Raw genomic sequence first — 21,043 nt, 5'->3', positions numbered from 1 at the left:
CTCTTCTTTGTTCGCCTCTCTCTCTCCCCTCCCCCATTCCCAAACCCTGTTATGTGGTCCCAAATGTGCCAGGTGCCGAGTTGTGAAGGAGCTCCACCCGCAGAGCCCCACCAACCCATCTACATGGATGAGAATAAGTCTACCAAAACATGATCTGCTTGGGAAGGAAAGGTAGCCTATATCTTAAAGGAGAAGGGTCAGGAGCCTATTCCTCAATGGGCTTTTACTGGGTTTAATTTACATAGGAAAATAGGGCCTGTAGGTAAAGCTCATCAATCATTGTCAGGCTGTAATTATTAAACCATAGATAACATTCAAAGAGCTAAGAGGGCTTATTCTGAATCAGGGTCAGATAGCTAAGGGTCACAAAACTTTAGGGAAACAAACTCATTCTTGGGACCCTTATCATTTAAATTGAGGGTATTTTTAGCAAAGCAGGTTTCACAGGATTGTAGCATTCTTTCTTAGGCCTGATCCTCCAGGGGAATGGGCCCTTTCCAGCACAGAGCCGCACCCATCTCTGGCATTGTTTTAGGCTTAAGTCGGGCCAGGCAAGTAAGGCAGCCAAGAGGTTAGGACTCAGGCTATGTCAAAGCTGAGGGGCAAAGGTCCATCACCCCCTTTTCCTATAGCCCCCAAGTATCTTTCTTTTGAGGAATCTTACCCATTATTGGCTAACAAGTCATCCGCCCGTAGCCAAGCAGGGTAAAGTAAAAGGGGGCAGAGGCTGCGCCCCTGCTGATACAGGGTGCAGACAAGGGGGGGCGCAAAAAGATTTGGAATGGTGTCCAGAATTCAGTGTATAGGAATATTGGAGAGACATATAAGATGTCCTCACCCCGCCCCCCCCCACACACACACAGGGGAAAGAGACCAATAGAGCAGGACCATTGAGAGCTGTTTTGCATAGCAACAGTTTTGCAGCTAACCTCTGAAATGATTATCTAACACATCTGTAACCTTTGACTGGTTTCATAGTTATGTTAAATAGGTTTGGCCAAATTTTGAGCCAGGGAGAAGAAAGTGGCTTCTACCCAGGATGTAACTGGGGGCTGTGCCCCTGAGGAGAGTGCCAGTGTCAGAGCTTGGAAAAGATTGGCTCTGGGACATGAGGGGATAACTGCCCAGGTGAAGGGAGAGCCACGCAGTTTGGGGCAGAGTGAGGAGCCCTGCAGTCATGTAGGGGAGAGCCACGCGGTTTCAGCAGAGTGAGGACCCCCTCTTGGTGAGGTGAAAAGAAGGAGCCACGTGGTTTTGGCAAAGTGCAGACCTCCTCTTTCCCAGGTGAAAAGTAAAACCATGCAGCTTTTCCAGAATGGAGATCCCTGCAGCCAGGTGAAGAAGAAAGCCACATGCTTTTGGTGGAGTGCGAACCCCTGCAGCTTTAGAAGAGGCCCACGCGGCTTTGGGGTGCCCCCTTTGGCCGCACGACCTGGAAAGCAGGAGAGACTTTGATTGGAACTAGGTACAAAGAACTCTTGCCAGTGGACCATGAGAGGGTACCTCAGTACTTTGGATTAACTAGAGATCCTGCCTGACACAGCTGACAATACCAGCAGCCTGAAACACAGACGTGCACTCTTTTCCTGACTTAAGGCACCCAGAGTTGGGACAGTGGGAGAAGGGAGCGCTGTGTGGGTGTAGGTGTATACCCTAAAAGACTTTGATATTTTAGTGGAGGCATTAGGCCTGAATAGCATTAAATAAACATTTTGTTTCCTTTTCACAAATCTCTGGCATTGAGAGATGTCTTTCCAATTGGCGGCAGACAGAAGAGCCCAGTAGATATTAGTATTCTGTCCTTGGGAGGGGTCCCTGTTCTTTAGCAGTTTTTGGCATTCCTAGGTGGGCCAAATATTGCCCCTCCCTTGGACTTGTTCGGTAACACTACCAGGAAGATAAGCTTTGTCTCTTTAGTGGCTTATGGTCTCAAGATCTTTTTACTCAGCCTTAGCCACAAGGGGTTACAGTTTCTGAAGTCAGGCAGGATGGTTCCCAATACTATATAACTTCCAGGACCTGTAAATAGTGGATTGGCCCAAAAGTCTGTTTAGTAAAATAAAATACACATTTTTCATTTTCACTGATAACTTTACTGATTTGTATATTTTGAGAATGTCATCTATCTCCCACATGGTATAACATTGTTCTCAATTAATGTCTTGGTTTGATTGCTATCAACCTCAACTGGTCTACCTGACTGTGAGGCATCCAGCCATAAAGCTTTGCAAATGCTTTTAATATGCTTGATCAGTCACAGCACCTTCTCTATACACTGCACAGATCTTTTTTTTTTTTGCATTTCATTTGTGTATTTATCATTTTTGAAATAATAAAGCATAGTATGCAAAAAATGTGTATTTTCTTCTATCTTCAATATTAAAATGGCTACACAAAAATTTACCAGTTTTGATAAGTTTGTTTTATTTTTTAAAGAAGCATTTATTTGCATCTACTGAGAAGGTAATATAAGTTATGATCTTTCTCTTTTAATCTTTTAAAATTGTTATACAATTACAGTTGTCTCCATTTTCTCCCCATTACTCCCACCTGCCTTACCTACCCCTACCTGCCACGTGTAATGCTCCCCCCACCCCATTGTCTTTGTGCATGGGTCCTTTATACATTTTCCTTGATAAGTTTTTTTTAAAATTTATGTTGATATGACAGCTGTCACAATACAATCTAACAAAATTGTTTAGAATGAAGTTAAACACAACTAAGTGCTGCTAGAGCCATCTTACAGAAAAGAAAAAAAAACAAACAAATTTTTTTTGCCTAGCCCAATAATAAGTGTCTCTTCCAAGGCTTCCAGATGGCTATTGCTGAGGGTGTCTTGCAATCATAATAAGAACCACAAGGCCAGTCCAGCCACAATAACGGTTATTGATAGGTTGAGACAAGCACAAAACTGTGGGAAGTAGAGACTTTGATGGGCCAAGAAAGTAAGCAGGGACACCACCTAGCAGGCTATTGAAATACTGAAAGTATTAAGGTGAACAGATTGAGGATATATCTCAAAAAAAAAAGCTCATAAGGTTTGCTGATGTTGGATATGGAAAGAAAGGAATCAAGGATGATTTCTGTGTTTTGGGTTTGAACAACTAGTCAATAATCTTGTTAGAAGAGGGAAGGAGACTGGACAGAAAGGCAAATTCGAGATTCTGTTCTGACATTAGCTGTTTTGGCTGTAAACTTAGCTGAGATACAGAAGTCTATGGGAGAAACAGGTTTGTGAAGAGAGAGGCAAGAGTTCATTCACAGTTATATATTACTTTACTTATCATGACAGCAGAGAGGAAGAGGAATAAATATGTAAGTAGAAGGAAGAAATTTCTATTGGTGTTAATAAGCCAAGGAAGGAATTTCTATAATAGCTGCTACTCAGCTGTTATTCTTTAGCTATAGCCAGTGGTGCTAATTTCAAAGAATGCCTTTCATTTTCAGTACTGTCTTTAGTGCGTCTGCTTTCCTGTTAGCTTTGCACAGCTGTTTGGAATTCACTGGTTTTTTTTTTGTTTGTTTTTTTGGGGGGCCTACTCTGTAGGTTATTGAGCCTGTTACAGAACAGACACACAGGGGCCCGGACTCTGGACAATGATATACTAATACTGTCCTGACCACCTACTGGGATGGTCTGTCTGCCACCAGCTGCCAGAGGAAAGACATCTCTCAATGCCAGAGATTTGTGAAAAGGAAAGGAAAGTTTTATTTAAAGCTATACAGACTTAAAGTAGTGACCCAATGCCCCCATTATAATATCAAAGTCTTTTAGGATACCCACAGATGCCCATGGTGCTTCCTTCTCCCCCTGCCCTAATTCGGGGTACTGTATCTCAGGAAAAGAAGCACATGTCTGTGTTTCAGGCCACTAGCACTGTCAGTTGTGTTGCCATCCAGGCAGGATCTCTAATTACTCCAAAGCCATGTGGCACCTTCTTATGGTTTACTGGCAAAGAGTTCTTTCTCCCTTTTTCCAGGCAAAGTCTTTCCTGATTCCCAGGCCATGTTACCGAACAAGAGGAGGTGGTCCGAGGGAGGGGCAATACAATATTCGGCCCACCTAGGGATGCCTAAAACTGCTGTACAACAGGGGCCCCTCCCAAAAACCAAAATACTGAAATCTACTGGGCCCTTCTGTCCGCCGCCAATTGGAAACACATCTCTTAATGCCAGAGATTTGTGAAAAGGAAACAAAATGTTTATTTAATGCTATTCAGGCCTAATGCCTCCACTAAAATATTAAAGTCCTTTAGGTTGTACACCTACACCCACACAGCGTTCCCTTCTCCCACTGTCCCAACTCCGGGTACCGTAAATCAGGAAAAGAGCACACATCCTTTTTTCAGGCCGCTGGCACCGTCAGCTGTGTCACTGTGCAGGATCTCGAGTTAATCCAAAGTACTGTGGTACCCTCTCATAGTCCACTGGCAAGAGTCCTTTGTACCCAGTTCCAGTCAAAGTCTCTGTTGCTTTTCAGGCCCCGCGGCCAAAGGGGGCACCCCAAAGCCGCGTGGGCCTCTTCTACCAAAGCTGCAGGAGTCCGCACTCCACCAAAAGCATGTGGCTGTCTTCTTCACCTGGCTGCAGGGATCTCTATTCTGGCAAAGCTGCGTGGTTTTTCCCTTTCACCTGGGAAAGAGGGGGTCCACACTCCGCCAAAACCACGTGGCTCCCTCTTTCACCCCACCAACAGGGGGTCCTCACTCTGCTGAAACCGCGTGGCTCTCCCTCATCTGGCCAGGCGGGGACCCTTCATGTCTCGGAGCCAGTCTTTTCCAAGCTCCCACACAGCGGCCCTCTCACTCAGGAGCGCAGCCCTTAGTTACATCCTGAGTCCAAGCCCTCCTCACTCAGGAGAGCAGCTCATAGATCCCATCTTGAGTCCCAGCTACTACCTTCTCCCTTCTGCCTGGCTCCAAACTTGGCCACTGCTATTTAACATATCTATGAAACCAGTTAAAGGTTATAGATATGTTAAATAACCATTCCTCCGGAGGTTAGCTCCAAAACTGTTGCTATGCAAAATAGCTCTCAATGGCCTGGCTCCATTCTTTCTTCCCCCTGTGGGGGGGGGGGTGAGGACATCTTATATGTCTCTCCAATATTCCTATACACTTTGAACTCTGGACACCTTTCCAAATCTTCTCGGGGGGCCCCCCTGTCTGCACCCTGTATCAGCCACACAGCCAAAGGGAGCACCCCAAAGCCGGATGGGCCTCTCCTACCAAAGCTGCGGGGGTCTGCACTCTCGCCAAAACTGCGTGGTTCTTTCCTTCACATGGCTGCAGGGGTCCCCACACTGCCAGAAGCATGTGGCTTTCCCTCTCTACTGCCACAGATTTGTGGTTCTTTAAATGGCTGCAGTGTCTGGGTTTAAATCCCTGAGCCAGTCCTCCTTTGCAGCCCCATTTCCGATTCCTCCTACAATCAGCTACATTAGCCAGCATTCCTGTATTATTCCAAGTTTACTGGGCTGCCATCGTAAGTATGGGCAGGGATGGCCCCATAGTGTGGAGCCAATGGTCTCCAAGCTGTCATGCAGGCACTGTAATGGGGGCTGGGAGTTGCCTCCCAGTTACATCCTGGGTGGAAGTCACTCCCTTCTCTCTGACTCAAAGCAAGGCCACAGCTATTTAACATATCTATGAAACTGGTTAAAGGTTATAGATATGTTAAATGACCATTCCAGAGGTTATCTGTGAAACTGTTGCTATGCAAAACGGCTCTCAATGGCCCTGCTCCATTTGTCCCTTCCCCCTACTGACACCTGTGTGGGGGGTAAGGGTTGAGGACATCTTATTTTTCTATCTAATATTTCCTGAACACCCTGAGTTCTGGATCCCATTCTAAATCTTTTGGGGTGCCCCTCTTAGCTGCACGCTGTTACAAGCCTAGTTCAAACATTTCAAAGGTTTGAGAAGTAAGGTGTACCAGTTAATTCCTCTGGGATGGCAGCTCTGACTCTATTTAAAAATTGCCAAAACAGCCTGATGTATTCATTTTTACAGTAAAAAATTATAATTCCTATAGGGATTAGAGACTTTACTCTAGGGCCCCACTGAAACCAGAAAAGAAACTGACATTCTTGCTGCCTGTCACATACTGAACCCAATATGCAGAGACAGGGATTGAATCTTTATGGGCACTTTATCCAGATGGCCGGTGATCTGAGAGGACTGTGGGTTCATGTCCTAACAGAGCATCTTACATTTTCTTTCCAAGGCAGCCTTTTTATAACAGAAAACAAAGTTTAGTGAGGGGTCTTGAAATTCAGGGAAAATTCGATTAAAAAAAAAAAACTGCATTATTCTCGCCCTGGGCAATTAGCTGTTCCCTTGGGTGGGCTGTCTTCTGTCTCTCCCTGGAACACAATGGCCGGGATGCCTCTACTTGTTCCCTAGGCGGTGATCTTTAGCAGTGCCCCAGGAGATCTGCTGTTTCTAGTGAGAGCCTTATCTGTAGTTTCTGAAACAGTAACTTTTACACATGCATTACCTACTAGGCTTACAACTATTTACCTTAAACTAAAATTTTCCAACTCTTAAGTCCCCTAACACCACCTGCCTGGAGTTGTCAAAACAGTGCCTGAGAGAGTTTCTGATTTTTGTTTTCACAGCCAAAATATAACTCCTCCCAAGTGACAAATCTGCTTTTCAAATATACCTAAAATCTAATTGTTAAGTTCTAAAAACCGAAAGTCAAACTGTTACTTTCTCACTATTTCTTTTGTTCAGCTCTGTTCCTGTGAGAATTGAAATCATTGTTTATGTCTTTGGGAGCAACTTTGTTTACAAGTTCTCGGGGGACAGGATTTGATGCTACCTTTCCTAGGACCAGGTAGACAGGTTGTTCAGCCTGTGGTTCTCACATGCAAGCTGCCTACAAAACACCGAGTGAAGCTGGATAGACTAATTACACATTTCTTCATTCCGTTCATATAGAAAGGGGAACCTGTGGTCCTAATTAGGCCATGGCCATTAGTAATTTAGTGAAAGGTAGGTGACTAGAGCTAGTATTTTGTAAACTGGTTCTATGGCTGCCTTTTCAACTCAGCTATATTCATTGATTGAACTAATTTGGTATAATTTTCAACAGTTACATAGGCTGGTGCAGAACATGTTCTAAAAAGAAACATTATTTTTTTTCAATTACTACTTAATTCAAATCATAAAGAGAGCCAACCTAAGGCAGATGGTAGAGACCTCTGCCCTTCCCCCATTCAGGTCTCAACTGTGACCTCATGGGTGACATCACATCCACTAAGGCAGCCCCTGAAGAAGGGCAGCTGCCGTGCCTATGGGAGGTAGGTGGCTGCAGGAGTAAGTTGGGAGGTGGTATCTATAGGACGTGGGTGAGAGGACATCACTGGATTCCCATCGGCCCCTGCCCACAGGTGTGCTCCGTGTTACAGTTAGTTTTCTACTGGCCCTCAGATGTCCCTGTACCTGCTTTCAAGAAAATATGGCACGGGCTAGGGAAGAAGCAGGGGACAGCTGCCTGGTGTCTGGTCGAGAGACATCACGTATCATCAGAGTGTCTGTCAAGACCCCGCATGACTGCCAGGAATTTATGCTGGCAGAAAATAGCAGTGTCCGCCACTTTAAGAAACAGATCTCCAAACGTCTTCACTGTGACACTGACCGACTGGTGCTCATCTTCACTGGAAAGATCCTCCGGGATCAAGACATTCTGAGCCAGCGTGGCATTCTTGATGGAACTACGGTCCACTTGGTGATCAGAAACCGTCTGTCCAGTCCCCGACCTCTGCCAGATCCCCCAGGCCACTGCACCCATCGTTCTGAAGCCTCCACGTCAGACCGTGCTGGGATGGTAGCCAGGCTGGGCTGGCTAGCCCGGAGCTCACCTGACCTGGCTGACTTCTTCAGCCAGCTGGCTCAACTGCTGACAGCTGCACCTGAGGCTGTGGTGCAGTTCTTGGAAGATCCTCTAGTTCAAGGCCTGGCGAGTGAGAAACCAGCCAATACCAGCCATGTTCTTGAATCCTCAAGGCCAGTACAGAAAACTGAGTCAGCTTTTAGGACTCCAGAAACCTTGCAGAAAGCAGCTCAGCAACAGGAGGTCCTGCAGGCAGACAAGCAGGGACTGGAGGCATTGAAGGCAGTGCCAGGTGGTGATAATGCAATGCATCCGGTTTCCTCTAATATCCAGCAACTTATGCTCTTCACTCTTGCCCCACTGGTTGCTTCCAGAGGCCACAAACCAGGTTCAGAGCTTTGCAGAGGGGAGGCCAATGCTCACAGCAGTACTGACACCATCACTGCCATCCCCACCGCCTCTGTCCCCTCCAGGTCAATGGCACAGGAGGTCAGGGTGGGAGTAGCTGCTCAGGCCAGAAGCATGGCCTCAAACCAGGCCAATTCAGGTTGTGGGACCAGTATGCCAGACTCATATTCAGGCAAAGAGCTTTCCTCCCAGGATGGCCAGCAGCCCATAGGGAAAGCCACTCTAACCAGTCAGCTGAGACCCTCACCCTCTGCCTTGCGTAGAGCCTTGCATGTCCTCCAGCAAAATCCAGCTCTGTTACAACAGCTGGCCACTGATAGCCCCCTGAGACATCATATACCACTACTTCCCATCCTCACCAACCCACGAGCACTGCAGGCATTAGTACAGATAGAAAAGGGCCTGCAGATCCTGTCCAGGGAGGTACCTGATCTGGGACCATTTTTATGGGGCCCAGGTAAACCGAATGGGGCTACAGGAGCCCCTGAAACTAGGAATGCAGGACAGGGTCACAGAACAACCCCTGTGCAACCTGCCGTGGCAGTTTTTCAGCTACTCCATGAACTGGCCAATGCCTGTTCCCAGTCTACCCAATCCTCACTATCCTCATCCCTCCTCACTGAAAGCAGGTACCAGCAAGGACTGGAACATCTCAAGGCCATGGGCTTTGCTAATCGTGATGCCAACCTGCAGGCTTTGATGGCCACAAGTGGAGACATCTATGCTGCCATTGGGAAGCTGCTGGGGGAACCAGAGGCCTAGGGTCTCCAGCTGATGCTCACAATGCACCACCTCATGGAGAGGGAGGAAAAGAAAAGGAAAGGGGAAGGGAGGGGAAGTAGCTTATTTTGAGAATTCCTCCTATTCAAATCATGTGCACACTGGTACAGCCCAAGCCTGTTCTACATTAAAAAGATTGCTTGCATCTCATGTGTAATGTTGATTGGAGGATAGACAGGCAAAGGGAATGTTGTTTGGGGGAGAACAGGATCATGTTAAATGGTCTTGGGTTTGCGCTTTACCCTCTCATACCCATAATCTTGTAACAGGGCACAGTCAAGAGGGGGCCCCAGAAAAGGATTTGGGATGGGGTCCAGAGCTCAAGGTGTGTGACCAGGAAATTTTAAAATGTCTTCACCCCCCCACCCCCACCCCAGGGGGAAGGAACAGATGGAGCAGGGCCATTGAGAGCTTGTTTTGCAACTAACCTCTGGAATGGTCATTTAACATATCTATAATCCTTAACTGGTTTCATAGATATGTTAAATAGCTGTGGCCATGCTTTGAGCCAGGAAGAATGGAGTGGCTTCTACCCAGGATGTAACTAGGGGCTGCTCCCCCGAGTTACAGAGCCTGCGTGAAAGCTTGGAATTGATTGGCTCCACGCCATGGGGGGCCATACCTTACCCGACTAATGATGGCAGCCCAGTAAAGCTGGGAGGGTATGAGAGTAACTGATTGTAGGAGGAGTCGGAAATGGGGCCACAAAGGAGGATGGGTGCGGAGATTTAAACCCAGACGCAGCAGCCATGGTAGGAGAGAGCTACGCAGTCTCAGCTGAGTTAAGAACCCCTCTTACCGAGGTGAAAAGTGGGGGGAACCATTCAGTTTTGGCCAGAGTGCAGACCCCTGCAGCCAGATGAAAGGGAGAGCTATGCGGTTTCAGCAGAGTGAGGACCCCCTCTTGATGAGGTGAAAGAGGGGGCCACGTGGGTTTGGCAGAGTGTGGACCCCCTCTTTCCCAGGTGAAAGGGAAAACCACGCAGCTTTTCCAGAATGGAGATCCCTGCAGCCAGGTGAAGAAGAAAGACACGTGCTTTTGGTGGAGTGCGCACCCCTGCAGCTTTCCTAGAAGAGGCCCACGTGGCTTTGGGGTGCCCCCTTTGACCGCGGGGCCTGGAAAGCAAGAGAGACTTTGATTGGAACTGAGTACAAAGAACTCTTGCCAGTGGACTGTGAGAGGGTGCCATATGACTTTTGGATTAACTAGAGAAAGATCCTGCCTGCACGGTGACACAGCTGATGGTGCCAGCGGCCTGAAAAACAGACGTGTGTTCCTTTTCTGATTTACAGTATCCGGAGTTGGGACAGTGGGAGAAGAGAGAGTTGTGTGGGTGTAGATGTATGCCTTAAAAAACTTTGATATTTTAGTGGAGGAGTTAGGCCTAAATAGCATTAAATATACATTTCGTTTCCTTTTCACGAATCTCTGGCATTGAGAGATGTCTTTCCAATTGGTGGCGGACAGAAGAACCCAGTAGATATTAGTATTCTGTCCTTGGGTGGGGCCCCTGTTCTGTAGCAGTTTTTGGCATCCCTAGGTGGGCCAAATATCCCAAGGCGGGGGGTGCCCCCTGCCTTGGACCTCTTGTTCTGTAACAATCTTAGGGTATTTTCCAAATTTGAACACGAAGTTGGGAAATCCTATCTTTTTCAGTATTTTTTGTCCTGCTCAGTTGGCAACACAGTTCCTCACCAACATTACCATCATCACCATGAGCCACCTCTAATCCTACTCAAGTGACTGAAGGCATTCTTGGATTTGCCACATCCCTCAGTCCCTCCCCTGCCCCCAAAGCCATGGCTTTTTTTATGGCCTCTGGAAGCCTCTACTCTTTGACTATTATTTTGTCTTCAGGTCCAGTCTCTTGGTATCGCAGAAAAGATGGTTAACTTCTCCCTCAGCTAGGGCTTTTCCTCTGATATCTTCTTCCTGGGCCAGGATCCTGCTTTCATGAGATCCACACCCACTACTTCAGAAGCTCCATCCTCTCCTCCTATGCAGACTTCCTCCCTTTACACTGCAAAATGCATGACTCTGCTGCCTTATTGGTTACTGAACTTTATCTCTGCTTTTATCTCTGAATTTCCTGAAAGTTTCTGCCCTGCCAGGGATCATGTTGTACCACCCTCTGCAGTCTCTGACTTATCCCCAGTATGGGGGCCGAAACTTTACCAACACTCTTTCTCATTCCTGATCTTCCCACATTTTTCTATGAAACTTCATATGCTGACCTTTCTTTCTTCAACTGCTTCATTTAATTTTTTTTATCCATTGCCTTATAGAATGGTACTTTGTGGGAGTATGTTACACCAATTATTTTATTCATCCTTCAGAGGGTTTGGCCATTTCCTTTGTTTTGGCACATATTTCTGGCACGTATTTCTTGGCACATTTCCTTGGCACATATTTCTAACAATGTGGCTCCCAAAGCTGAATTTATTTGTACTTTCCATAGCTTACTAGCCTTCCCTTTGGGTGTCCCAGAGGAACCTCTGGCTCAGCATGTCCAAATATAGCTCAGCTGCTTTTCCCTGACTCCCATTCCTACTTTAAATTCTGTAGTCCCAGTGCCTTAGTGAAGGTCATCAATACTTTTCCAACCCACCCATTATTTTCTGTACAACTCTGCTCTATCAGTGAGGTGGCTCATGGTAGATGGAGCATGTACCTTATTTAGTTTGCAGTTCTCCTCAGACCACACAGTTGGTGATTGACAGAGATAAGTAAGCCCAAGGTCTTTGATTCCAGAGTTTGTCCTCTTAGCTTTACACTGCCCCCACAGCCAGGATCAATTTGTTCTCATGGAGTCAATGAGCAGAAAGTGCGTCCCATGTGGCCCAGGCACAGAGGAAGGTACAACTTAGGTTTCCTCAGTTAGAAAGGAAAAGTTTAGAGAATAATCCAAATCATGATGAAGAAATTCCTGTGCCTACCTATAACAAGCACAAATAAAATCAAAATAAAATAATGCAGCAGTCAAATAGAGGCAGAGAGAGGTAGTAGGGAGAGTTTTGTCAGGGCTCAGAGAACAGGATTTTTCTGTTTAATTGTACATTATAAGAATGTGAATCAGTGTGTGTGTGTGTGTGTGTGTGTGTGTTTTCTAAGAGAGGCATATGGATCGATTTGAAAGTGGTGGGGTGAATTCTAGTCCTGAGGATGGGCTATGGCACTGGGGAGAACTCAATAGGGTGGCTGTTCAGGACCTTTCAGAGCTGAATCACTCAAAGTCCAGTTCAAAGTATCTCCTTCAGCACATTGAAAGAGCTAGACTCAGGGCTAAAAGAAAGAAGAATCTCCATGGTTAGGGTTCCATGGTCAGGCTTTTTAAAACTCTTCTCTGCAATTTGGTAATTGCACTGATTCCTATGCAAGTGTACGACTTGCAAAGTGATTTGGCAGAAAGGTTGCTTAGGTCTCTAGGAGGGCCATGGTCACAGAGCAGGCTGAATAATTTGCTCATTGTTGGTTAGTGACTTTTGTCTACTCTCAGAAGTCAAATTCCCTTCATGTGTTTTCTTAAGAATGGATGAACTTGGCTATGGTGATAAGGAAAGTGTCAGGTGGTAAAACATTGCTTTCTGCTATTAACCACTAACCTCACTTTACTTCAGCCTTGAGTTAAAACTGATTAAAGATTCTTAACACACACACAGACACAGACACAGACACAAGGAAACTTTCAGAGGTGATGGATAGTTTAATACATTGACTGTGGTGACAGCATCATGGGAGTATGCATGTGTCCAAACATATTAGGTGCACACTATACATGTACAGTGTTTGTATATCAATTTTACCTCAATAAAGCCATTAAAAAAACTGAGATTGATCCATCACAGCTTCAATAAATTCATAAAACTTGTAAGGCTGCACATTTTTTCTGGTGTTGCAGGCCCCTAGGAATCTAATCTCATCAAGCTTCCTTAGGCTCTTCCAGCAATGCTCTTGGTTGGCTGTCCCTGCACAGTTGTCCTGTCCCTCCTTCACTTCCGGTTCCTGCTCTACCCCTTTGTTCTTTCTCCTGGAGCTCCTCTGAGGCCACAGACATGACAGGTCCCTGAGGGTGAACTTGCCTCTAAAGCTAGACTTGAACTTTTCTATGGTCAGAACTGACATTTCTCCTTTTGTCTCACCAAATTGCAAGCCTGAAATAAAAACTTTTCCCTCTCTTCTGATCCTCGTGGATGTGACTTCATCTGATCAGCCCAGTGTAATATAAAATAAACAAAATCTAATTGTTTGAACATCTCCTGTGAGTCTGCCATGCTTGACATACATTGTCATTGGTTATCACACAAGCACAATGAAGACATCATTCACTAATACAACAAAAAAATAGGATGCATACCAGTATGGTCCATAATATTTTCCCATAACATTTATTGAGAGAATATTAGCATTATATAAGAAACAGATAAGATGTCTATTTTGATGAAGATTTAGAATGCTAATATATGAACCAAGAAGTACAAAAACAATATGTATTATTTTAGGTCATGCAAATATAATAAAATATAGCATACCTTTATACATTTAAAAATCTATACATTTAAAGATTTTTTAACCAAATTCTATTGACTATCACCAATTTTTATGGAATGCTTGATTTATGTCAGGTTGTAAGGCTGAGGCTGTTAAAATAGCATGGACTAGATTATGCAGCTGATAGCAGATAAGGAAGTCAAGATTTTAGCTTAAGTATATCTGCATCTACATATTACATTTCTTTCCATTATAAGACATTATAAGACATTACATTTCTTTCCATTATAAGACGATAACATATGAGATATTGTCCATACAAATGCATAATCTTAGGACTATGAGCCTTTCTGAACCACAGGCTCTTCACTTAAAATGCAGATAATGACAACCATATTTTTTGAGACACTTGGAGGAGTATCTGTGGGCCTGTTTGTGTACTTTGGAACTGAGGTTATTAATGCAATAAAGAATTATTTAAGGAGGCATTTGAGTTCTGAGGCATCTGCCTTGAATCCTTATGAAATTACTTTACGGCTAAGAAGAAAGGGATCTCAAAATGGAAGACCAGAGAGGTGGAGAAAATGCAGTTTTAATGAGCACTATTTATAATATAAATGTCTAAATATTTTGAGTTGTTATGTAGTTATCATAATAATCCTGTGAAGTGATATAATATAAAACAGCCCCAAATAAATTATAACTTGGTTAAAAATATTTAGAGAGGTTACATACCTTTCTCATCTTATTATACTGAGCATGTTACATGTTAGGCAATGTCTTAAGTTTTTTTATATCTGTTAATTTATTTATTCTTCACCACAACATTAAGAGTCAGATACTGCCATTACCCACTATTTAACAGTTTGTCAAACTGAGGCATAAAATGATTTAACAAGATGCTCAAGGTCACAAAACTGGGAAGTAAGGGAACCAAGATCCAAATCCAGACAGTCTCTGACTTTAGATCTTGTGTGGTTAATCACTCAAGATATTAAAATTCAAATTAAATTTACTTCAAATGTTATTTTTTTCTATATGAATTCACAGTAGAGCATCTCCACTAAGAAACCAAGAATCTTTTCAGAACAGTAACTTCTTACTATTTAATAAATTGTAGATACTTCTGATACAATATTTAAAATGTTATCATTTTTCTGGCTATTCAGAGTTGCTTAAAAAGCCTCAAAAAAGATATTTCCATGTGATTATTGATATCTCCAATTTATCTGGCCATTTTTTCTCCTTCCAGAGTTTTCTGTAACATATACATTCATACCATAGGTCTCTGCCCATGTAACTTGCATCTAGACTGCTATTGTGCAAATGTAATCTTCTGATTTTTAACCTCTGCTCAGAATTCATATTGAAGTCTTTATGCGAACTAGTCTTAGGAGTCGACTCCGAATCTCTTTGGTCCGAGCCCCATAGATGACTGGGTTGAGCACAGGAGGCACCAGCACATAGAGATTAGCCAGAAAGATGTGCACATGCCTGGGGATTCGGTGTTGGCCAAAACGGTGGGTGAGGAAGGAGAAGAAGGCAGGAATGTAGAAGACCAGAATGACCCCAAGGTGGGAGCCACAGGTACTCAGAGCCTTGTGCTGGGCATCGTGAGAAGGAAGACGAAAGACAGCGCGAAGGATAAAACCATAGGAGATAGTAATAAGAACAGAATCCAGACCCATGGCCAGCAGGGCCACAGTCAGCCCATAGATGATATTGACAGTGATGTTGGCACAAGCCAGTCGAGCAATGCCCATGTGCTCACAGTATGTGTGTGCCATGATACGGTGCTGACAGTAGGGCAGTCGCCTCAATAAAAAGATGAAGGGGGAGACAATGGCGACACTACGGAATACCCCAACAAGGCCAATTTTGCCTATGACTGTATGGTTGAGGATGACTGTGTATCTCAGTGGGTTGCAGATGGCCACATATCGATCAAAGGCCATGGCAAGAAGGATTGATGACTCCAAAGCATAGATCGAGTGGACACAAAACATCTGGGCCAGGCAGCCACCAAAGGAAATCTCACCAGCCTGGAGCCACAGGATGGCCAGCATTTTGGGCACAGTGGTGGAGCTGAGAGCCAGGTCAGAGAGTGAGAGAAGGCACAGGAAAAGGTACATGGGTGCATGAAGTATGTTGTCCATGGCAATAACCAAGATAAGGGCAGCATTCCCAGCCAGTGCTACCAAATACATGGCACAAAAGGGGGATGGCAATCCAGATGTGGGCCCTCTCCAGCCCTGGGATCCCAGTCAGGAAGAGAGTGGTTGGGAGACTGCCATCACTAATGTTGGAAGTTGACATTCTGCCTGGCAAATAAGACTATCCAGTAGGTGCTAGTACGCCTGTCCTGCAACATTAGGTGTTTGATTCATTCTCGTAAAATGATGATCATTTCTGTGAATAATGTATTTCAGGTTGAGAAAAATATTTTTTATTAGCTGTTCCAAAGTCTTAAAAGATACTGTTTCATGTAATCCATTTTTTGTCATTTGCCATGTTCTATGTTCTAAGCACCAAGCTAAGAATTTTCCCTGTGCAATTCTTCCAGACTTATCTCCTACCACATCCTGCACATTATTCACTTTATTTTGCCCATATACACCTAGAAAAATCTGTTGCTTCTTTTTCCAGTTCATGCTATTCCATTTGCCCAAGGAGTACTTTTTCTTTCTTTTTTGTTAACCTCTCTAAATTTGTAAATATCAGGTAGCACCTGTGTCTCCCAGAAGCCTTCCTTCTCTTAATCAAGTCCTTAGTCAACTTTACTTTTTTAATTCATCCATTATTTTTCAAAAGTCTGTAGAGCTGGGAGCTATGTCTTTACACAGTTGTAAATCCCCACAACTTACCCATACATAGAAATTTTGCTCAAAATTCACTAAAAGACTCAGTTCTGATAACTCTTAATGACATACCTTTGACATCTTGCCTTAATGTCATAATGTTTTACTGACTTAATCTGTTTTTTGTAACATAGCTGCCCAGATAAACACCAAATGGCTTATTTTTATATTTCACCTAAATTCTCTAGCAAGAGGCCAGGCAACCTGAATATACTCAAATGTATACTTAAATAAGCTAGCATGCTACAGTGTTTTGAACATCCATGAGGGTAACATGTGAGTAAGACATGCAACAGACATGCTAGCTGGAAAAACAGCACTGCTAACTATGGTAAAGCCAGTTCAATTTACTATACAACCAACAATGGAATGGTTGGAATAATGGCTTGATCACAATGTCAACTGATGATGGAAGAGGATTGAAGGACTGAGTGGAGTGTCCTAGAGTTAACAAACAGTAAACAATTTGAAAGAGTGAATTACTTTTTGCTATAGAAAGCTAGTATTACATACATTCCCTCCCTCCCCAGTAACTTTATATACCCAAATAATTCTTTGTAGTATGGCTGGAATGCTGAATTTCAGTCCTGATTCTATCACAAGAGTGTTATATAACCTGAGACAATTCTTCCCCATTTTGAGAAGTCTCAATTTATAAAAAGGAACAAATTGGTAACTATAGTATAATCAGTAACATGTAAAGTACAGCACAGAAAATGTAGTCAATAATATTTTAATAATATGTATGGACACAGAAGGGTACTTGAAATAAGAGGAAGATTACTCTAGAGTTTATCATTGCATAACCACCATGCTGTACCTCTGAAACTAATACAGAATAACATTGAATGTGAACTACAATTAATAAAAGAAAATTGAAAACAAACAATTCTGAAATTCTACTCTTCCTTTTTGGCCATTCACTATTTAGCATTGTTAAGTCTCATTACCTTTTTGAGACTCAATTTTCTCATTTCCAAATTAAGGGTGACAACACCTGGCTTACTTACCTCACACGGTTTTTGTGGTTGAGTAATAGTGAAGTATATGGAATCTAAAAAGTTTGGACACCAAAAACAATGCCCTCCCTATTTTTTACAAGCTCTTTGCCTCATTGCTACATGTAAGAGTAACACAGAATATAATACTCATACTCACCTCTGTCTTGTCAAGAGGAAGACTCTGTTCAGAGAAGTGAACTGATATAATTCAGATCACAAAACCTGTTGCTGTCAGAACTAAAATTAGGTTTCAGTTCTTCTGATTTAACAATTGGTGTTTTCATCACACTTACTGCCAATTTACATGGGCAAACACTAAATTACTACTTTTTTAAGCCAAGGCAGTCTAATATCAGTATCTAATGATACAATCATGTTACTCCTCTGGGTTCCAAAGAGAATGATAAAAGTGGGGAGCCCCTCTGATTTGCCTGTAGACTTTCACTAGTGGCCCCAGCCACTAGAAGAAAGAAGCTTGGGTGGTAGAGAGAGGAGGGTTGAAGTCACTACCTTCTGCTCTTCTCCTTTTTCCCTAGCTTATTCTTACCTGCAACAGAAGATTCCAAATCATTGTTATAAGCAAGCTGTTACTTGGTGAGCATCTGTAGTTGTGAGAACCAGAAAGCTTAGGTACAAGCAAGGTGTTTTTGAGGGAAATGAATGAGGAAAAGGCTGAGCTGAAGCATCACTCTGGGTGGAATAGAGCATCCTCCCTAGTTTGTCTCACTCAGCCATATCTCTGGGTCACTGTAGTTTCTCACTGCTTCTCCTGAGACCTAGACTTCAGTAAATGAACTCTAAGTTCTTTCTTTCAGCACAGATTTCTGAGGAATCTGATTTCAAGTGAGTGATGTGTGTTTATAAACTGAGGTTGGAGCTCTGTGCCCCATGTCATATGTGAGTGTGAGGCTATGTGGGAAGGTATGTAATGTAGTGAGAGCTCATACAGGTGTGGTGTACCTGAGTACAATGGCTTGTTTAGGGATGTGAGAACTGTGGTTTTGTGTAAGTTGTTGTATAGGTGTGATTTGGAAGATAGTGGTACCTGAGTGTTGATATGTCTGAATTTAAATGGAGTGTGGGTTGAAATATGTAATGTGTCCTTAGTTTTGTGAGCCAAGTGAGTTTCTTCAGCTTAGCCTTGGGTTCCAGTCTCCTGTGGTCAGGGGCTTAGAAAATGAGGTTAATTATTGACTCTGTGTGACATTCAGGTGTGAAAACCCAGGGGGCCTGCTCTAGGGGTTTGAGTCATGGTGCTCATTTGTGGGAGAGAATAAGGAGGGGTTGAACAGGGGAGAAAGAAATGAGGAAGGGAGGGAAGCTTCCCCTAGGGAATTTTCAAGAAAAGTGGGAATATAACCTAGTAATTTTTGTGCTTTTTCCCTGCTGTTCTCTACTCTTTTCTTCTCTTTCCCCCCTTAACACTGTGCATTTCACTGGATTTTTGTACATCATGGGTAATGGTATTCTGTGTGCATAGTGTATTATTAATGCTATATGCAAAGAGGGTGGGAAGAAATAACAGTGGACATTTTTATGCTTCATTGTTTTATTAGACTTAGTTTCACAAAACTTAAGTTCAGAATTAATGATTAAAAATTCCCAAAGCATGGAAGCAGAACATTGAAGGAAACACAGGACTGTTCTGGGCATGGGCCTCATGCTACTGCATAGGTTTCATGCCCACAAAGCTAGCCCTGGGAGTGAACAACTTTGGTCTTCTGGCAAGATCCCTTTGTATTTGATATTAGACATGCATCAGGCATTTGTATCAAGGATTTCTTTCATCAAAGCCTTCAAAGTACTATACTCTTTTCCTTGTGCATACAGTAGGCCCTCCTAGAAATTTGTTCATAGGAGATATGTTCAGAGGCCCCCTGTAGATGTCTGAAACCATGGATAGTACCAAACCCTATCTATAGTATATTTTCCCCTACACATACATACCTGTACTAAAGCTTAAACTACTCTTGAGCTTTGGAGCCATTGTGAAGTAAAAAAGGGTTACTTGAACATAAACACTGTGGTAGTGTATCAGTAATCTGATAACTGAGATGGCTTCTGAGTGACCAATGGGCAGGTAGTGTATACAGTGGGGATATGCTGGACAAAGGGATAATTCAGGTCCCCAGTGGTATGGTGCAATATTTTGTCACACTAATCACAATGGTGTGCAATTTTAAACTTATAAATTATTTATGATGAAATTTTCTGTTTAACAGTTTCAGAGTGTGGCTGACCAGAGGTAACTGAAACCACGGAAAGTAAAACCACAGGTAAAGGGGGACTACTGCACCTTTCTTCTCTCATATTAAATCAAATCCACGGTTCAAAATTTTTGCCTGGGTACCTTGTAGAATAAATTTGAAATAGTATATGTTCCCTCAAAAAAGTCGAGATTTAAAAATTGTCATTTAGACCTGGCCTGGTAGCTCAGTTGTTTAGAGTATCTTCGAATGCACAGAAGTCCTGTGTTTGATTCCCAGTGGTCAGAACACATACAAAAATCAACCAATGAATGCATAAATAGGTGGAACATAGAGTTGCAGTATACTGCAGGGCTGTCAACATCTCCTTAACCAGGGCAACTATGTTCTGTAATTTGACTTACAATTATACTGTGTGTGTGGTCAGCCAAAATGTACCAGTGCTTCTTATGGTGCCTGGGGTCACTTTTGTAGATGACTGAGGTGTGAATTTCACACGTTCTAATAAATTCAGATGTTGACATTAATTTATATATGGTTTAAGCATTCTGTATAGGATTCTTGTGGATATTTATCATAGTCGCATAGTAAAAAAAGGCACAAGCTTAGTTAGAAGACCTAGGTTTAAATATTCTGCCATTGACAAGCTGTACAATTTGAGATGTCCCTTGTTCTTTCTAGGCTCCAGTGATCTGTTGTCTAAAATGAGGGACTACATAGAATATTCTTGGAGGGCCTGTTCTGATCTATTCTACTCCTGTATGTGAATGTTGAAATGCTGACTCAGAGTGGTGTGGAGCTCTGTGGACACTCCATATTCCCAGTAGTCCATGAGCTCCTGAGCTGATACGAGCTCCTGAGCTGTTATGAACTCAAGGGACTTCCTGGAGGCAGCCTTATATTGCCCAGGCAAGGCAGTTGGCAGAGGTAACTGGTGGCTGTGGGCAGGGCATGCAACCCCCCACTACTGCTCTCCTTTGTCTGCACCTCTCATGCATGGAGCTGTCACAAGTAGGTAAATTGGGGTGTCAGATGCTCTGGACTCAGGCCTAAGGCAGTCTGCCTCTGCTCTAAACATCCTGAGTGTTAGACCATGACAGTATGAAGGAGGAAGTGCTGTTCCCTATCAGTCAAATTCTTTTTTTAATGATTGCTTTCACTTTTATCACCTTTCCAGTTTTGTATTTTCTGCCTCTTGTTTTTTGCTGAGATCCTGCCATACTTTCTGCTTCAAGTCATTACTTTGCCTTCAGAGACACCACGTTAGGCTACACTTTGGATATAGATGCCTTGGTGTGAATAAATACCCCCCTCACTTTTCTCAGAGTAATCTGGTGTAAGGGGTATATAAAACAACACTGGCTGCTTTGTAAGCCATGAGGCAGGACCTTACATAGTGCTCAAAGAGTTCAAATGGAAGGTGTCTGCATATTCCACACAGAAGCAAACAAAAATTGTTAG

At 43.4% G+C, this 21,043-nt stretch overlaps 2 protein-coding genes across 2 annotated transcripts; one reads left to right on the top strand and one right to left on the bottom strand.

Moving 5' to 3' along the window:
• The first annotated feature begins 7,464 nt into the window (after nt 1-7,464).
• On the top strand, nt 7,465-9,009 carry LOC119050133 (ubiquilin-3-like). Its single transcript, XM_037146295.2, has one exon. It carries the CDS (start codon nt 7,465-7,467, stop codon nt 9,007-9,009), a length of 1,545 nt encoding a protein of 514 aa, XP_037002190.2.
• Nucleotides 9,010-14,877: 5,868 nt separating this feature from the next.
• Nucleotides 14,878-15,887, bottom strand: LOC119053238 (olfactory receptor 52D1). The gene is given in 2 exon segments (XM_037150724.2): nt 14,878-15,735; nt 15,737-15,887. Coding segments are annotated over 2 exon segments (954 nt in total). The 5' UTR covers nt 15,833-15,887.
• Nucleotides 15,888-21,043: the final 5,156 nt, after the last annotated feature.

This window comes from Artibeus jamaicensis, unplaced genomic scaffold (genome assembly GCF_021234435.1).
Source record: "Artibeus jamaicensis isolate MK-2021 breed Jamaican fruit bat unplaced genomic scaffold, CSHL_Jam_final contig_69, whole genome shotgun sequence".
Taxonomy (NCBI): Eukaryota; Metazoa; Chordata; class Mammalia; order Chiroptera; family Phyllostomidae; genus Artibeus; species Artibeus jamaicensis.
The sequence above is the reverse complement of the archived record's forward strand: the minus strand, read 5'-3'. Positions and strand labels throughout refer to the sequence as shown.

Coding starts and splice junctions, on each gene's coding strand:
- LOC119050133 (XM_037146295.2), top strand. CDS start 7,465: ATGGCACGGGCTAGGGAAGAAGCAGGGGACAGCTGCCTGGTGTCTGGT.